At 63.6% G+C, this 3,608-nt stretch overlaps 1 pseudogene across 1 annotated transcript; it reads right to left on the reverse strand.

The window, feature by feature from the left end:
• Window positions 1-316: 316 nt before the first annotated feature.
• LinJ_29_3020 lies at window positions 317-1,163 on the reverse strand (annotated as a pseudogene). Its single transcript is given in 2 exon segments — window positions 317-913; window positions 915-1,163. Coding segments are annotated over 2 exon segments (846 nt in total).
• Between the last annotated feature and the right edge of the window lie 2,445 nt (window positions 1,164-3,608).

Raw genomic sequence — 3,608 nt, forward strand, 5'->3', positions numbered from 1 at the left:
CGTCGTAGGGGGCTGGCGGAGAGCTGCTGCAGCGCGGCCCGCAGCACCGGGCCGTCGGCGCACGTCGCCTGCAGCTGACTCGCATGTCGTGCCGCCGGGACGCGGCGCGGATGCACGGCGGCAAGCAGCTCGGCCAAACCGTTGCCGCTCGCTGCAGTGATGTTGATCAGATGATTGCGACTGACGGCGTCGGTGGTGTGCTGCGTGCAGGCGAGCGCCTGCTCGCGGCTGGGCACGGGCCCCATGCAGCAGTCCCGGCGCGGCAGTCAAGCGGTCGCCATGCGGAGCGACTCCATGGGCGCACGCCCGCCGCAAACTACTGCCCCCGCGCAGCCTCAGCATGACCAACGGCGCCTCGCCCTTCGCAGCCTTCGCCATCCGACATGCACCCTCCCACGGAGTCCACGCCGAGCGCCTCGACGCTGCGAGGCCTGCCCTGCGTGCCGCGGACGCCGACGTGCGCGAGCCGCGCCCGCTTCTCCAGCGCCGCGCGGCGGGAATGCAACGGCACCACCTGCGTCAGCGCACGGCGCACCACCGCCCCCTCATCCTTGCGCTTCACGGCGAAGGCCCCACCGAGCGGCGCCAGCACACCCTCGCCCTTCGATGACTGGGCGGCCTTCGAGGTGGCCTCGATGGCTGTCTTGAGTTGGCGGCCCCGCTGCCGCCGCCGCTACGCGCGCAGGCTCGTCGTGAAGACGCAACACACCACAGACACGCCGGCAATGCAGCTGATGGCGCCCTCGTACTTGGCCAGGGGCACGGCGGAAATTCCTCTCCGCCACCCCTCCCCGGTGCAGCATGCGGATCGCCTTGCGGCGGTCGCGCTCCCGCGGCGCCTTCTCGCCAACGCCGCCCCGCTCGAGCTCCGACACAAACACAACCTTCGAGACATCCACCTGCACCAGCCGTCACATCCGCTCCACCCGCCAGCAGCGGCTAAAGAGCATGAGCACGGCGGCCTCGCCGCCGCGCGGGTCGCGCACGCAGCAGCGCAGCCAACTCACCTGCCCCAGCAGCTTCGCGCTGTGGAACAGCTTCCCCGGCGGCCCCCGCGCCGCCATGCGCTCACGTACCGCAGAGGGCTCCGCTTCGCCAGTGCCCATCACCGGGCCCCACGTCGCATTGCCGCTCCAGCTGGCGATGGCGCTCTTCACGTGCATGCCGGGCTGCGCCACAGCGGCGGGGCGGTCCTCGAATGCATTTGCCGGGTGCGTGGGGCGCACACAGATCAGCAGGCCCTCCAGGCTGTCCCACAGCTCTTTCGTAGACGGTGGAGGCCGGGCCGGGCCGTAGCTCCACTGGCTGCGCTGGCCAGGGCGCAACAACGCGGAATGTGCCCCGTCACAGCAAGCGATCGAGGCGGGCGAGCAATCAGAATAAAAAACAAGAGACCTTAGGCAATGCGGATGCGGCACCACCACACGCAGCAGCAGCAGCGGCAGCACAGCCTGTGCCACGTGCCGCGCACAGGCGAATGCCGGCGACGCCTCTCAGTATTGCGTTTCGCCAACATAAGAGACTGAACACATTTAGGGGCGCATGTGAGTTCCTGGTTGTGGTGTGCGGGCGCCTGCGTTCACTTCCGGGTTGCTAGCCCGCCATCACCGTGTCTCTCCCAGAAGCACCCATGCAGGCGGGCGCGAAGGGGCAAGCAGCGACGAGAGGGGCAGATGAAAAGGCGTGAATACAAAAAGGGGCTGCGCTGCCGGATGGCACACACACGTATAGGTTGCACGCGGGCATGTATACACACATATATGTGTGTATACGGGCATGCACCGGCATACGAGAACGCACGCACGCACACGCACATGGCACAGCCCTACCATTTGGCAGCGGCAACGGACTCAGCACTCACTCCCCCCTTCCTCTCGGACAAGGGTGGGGGTGGCAACGGCGGCGCTGACGCTGTTGGGGTCGACGAGTCGGAGAGCGAAAGCGAGAACTCAATAAAGCAAACACGTGCGGGTGCACCTAGTGCGAATAAGATAAAAAGCAATCAACAGAAAAAGGAGGAGGGAAATAAAGGCCCACGCACGCGCTCTGTCCTTGCAAGCGAGGGCAGCAGGGTGCGGTCGGGGGAGAGGGAAACAAGGCGTGAGGTGTTTTGCTGGTTTGTACGCGTGTGTGTGTTTTTCCTTATTGCTATTACCTTTTTGACCTCCGGTCTCGCTTGCCTGTCAGAAGCAATGAAGGATTCCCCTTCGTTGGCACCCCGCCCCTCTGCCACGGGCAAGTCGGCAAAGGCAAGCATTCGACCACAGCTCACACGCCCCTCTGTCGCACTGCGGCTACATCCGAGTCGGCCAGGACGAGCAGTCTGCCGTCGAATCGGACCATGCATCTAGCAGGATCCTCCTGCCCTTGCTCGTCCCTTCCTCGCACGCATGCCGCGCCATCGGCGACACACGCACATGGGTGGGCTGCATGCCTTGATCCAAGAGAGCCGCGCCCAGCGTCCTGCTCGAGGGCGGAAGCGGTCGCGTCTGTCGTGGAGCCGGCAGGGGGTGGTCGAGGTGCATGCCGGGCGAGCGCAGAGAGGAAGTTGGCCGGATTCAGGCCAGGGCCCTCCGATACCCTGTACACTTGCCTGTCTGCCGCGCCGCTCCCTCAATCGCTTCAAACAGCTGCATTTCATACGATGGTGTGGAGACTCTTCACATTGGAGTCTGGAGGATTTGACGTTGTAAATGAAACGATGAAGAAACAAGCACGGAAAAAGCACGAGAGAGGCGGAGAGGTAAAAGGACACAAGGAGCGCAGGCACAGGCACACAGGCACGGACGGACTCGGGTCACGAAGAGCAACAGAAATGCAGCCCTGTCTCCCTTCCGCTTTCCTCACGTCTGTGTACCGACCCTATCCGCTTTGTGTGCCGTCGTTCGATTGCCCACCTTCCTGTGCCTGCGCGCCTGTGCTGCTGCCGTTGCACGCGCCTTTTCCCCTCCTCCGCTGTATTGCTGTCGCCTTTCGTTCCGTTTTTTCATCCTCTCCATCAGCCTGTCGCCTGCGCACAGAGCGAAACAGAAACAAGGGCAGCAGCGCACAACGACAACAAGAGAGAAAAGGCAGAGAGGCACACGCACGCACAAGTCCATACGAAGTTTCTGCGGAGGAACGAGAGAAGAAAGCGAGAAGCGACAGAAAGAAAAAATAATAATGAAAACGACAAAGAAAACGAAAACGCGGGGCAGCAAGCTGCAAACAACAGAAGCGAGAAAAGAAAACCACGACAGCAGAGGAGATCGAGGCGGTGCTCGATTTTCTTCTCCGTGTCGTCGTGGTGCTTTTTGGTGTCCTCCTGTGAGTTCCAGGAGCACGGGAGAGCCGCAGCAGCAAGAGAAGGGCAACGTGGAGCGCGACACTCATGGGAGGGGGAGCGGGGTCACAAGGGTGCACGCGCCCACACGCACGAGCATGCGCACACGTGACGCACGTATGCCCGACGTATGGTCGGCCTTCATGCCTCAGAGAGCTTCCCTCCTTCCCCAGTCCGTCTTGCCCTCTCCTCCGCTGCCTCCCCCGACCCCACACGCCCTTGCACGGTGGGGGTGTCCTCTTGTGCACGCGCACGCACCGTGCATGAGGAGCACAGAAAGAGGAGG

The sequence above is a fragment of the Leishmania infantum genome, contig 40 (assembly GCF_000002875.2).
Source record: "Leishmania infantum JPCM5 WGS CACT00000000 data, contig 40, whole genome shotgun sequence".
Classification (NCBI taxonomy): Eukaryota; Euglenozoa; class Kinetoplastea; order Trypanosomatida; family Trypanosomatidae; genus Leishmania; species Leishmania infantum.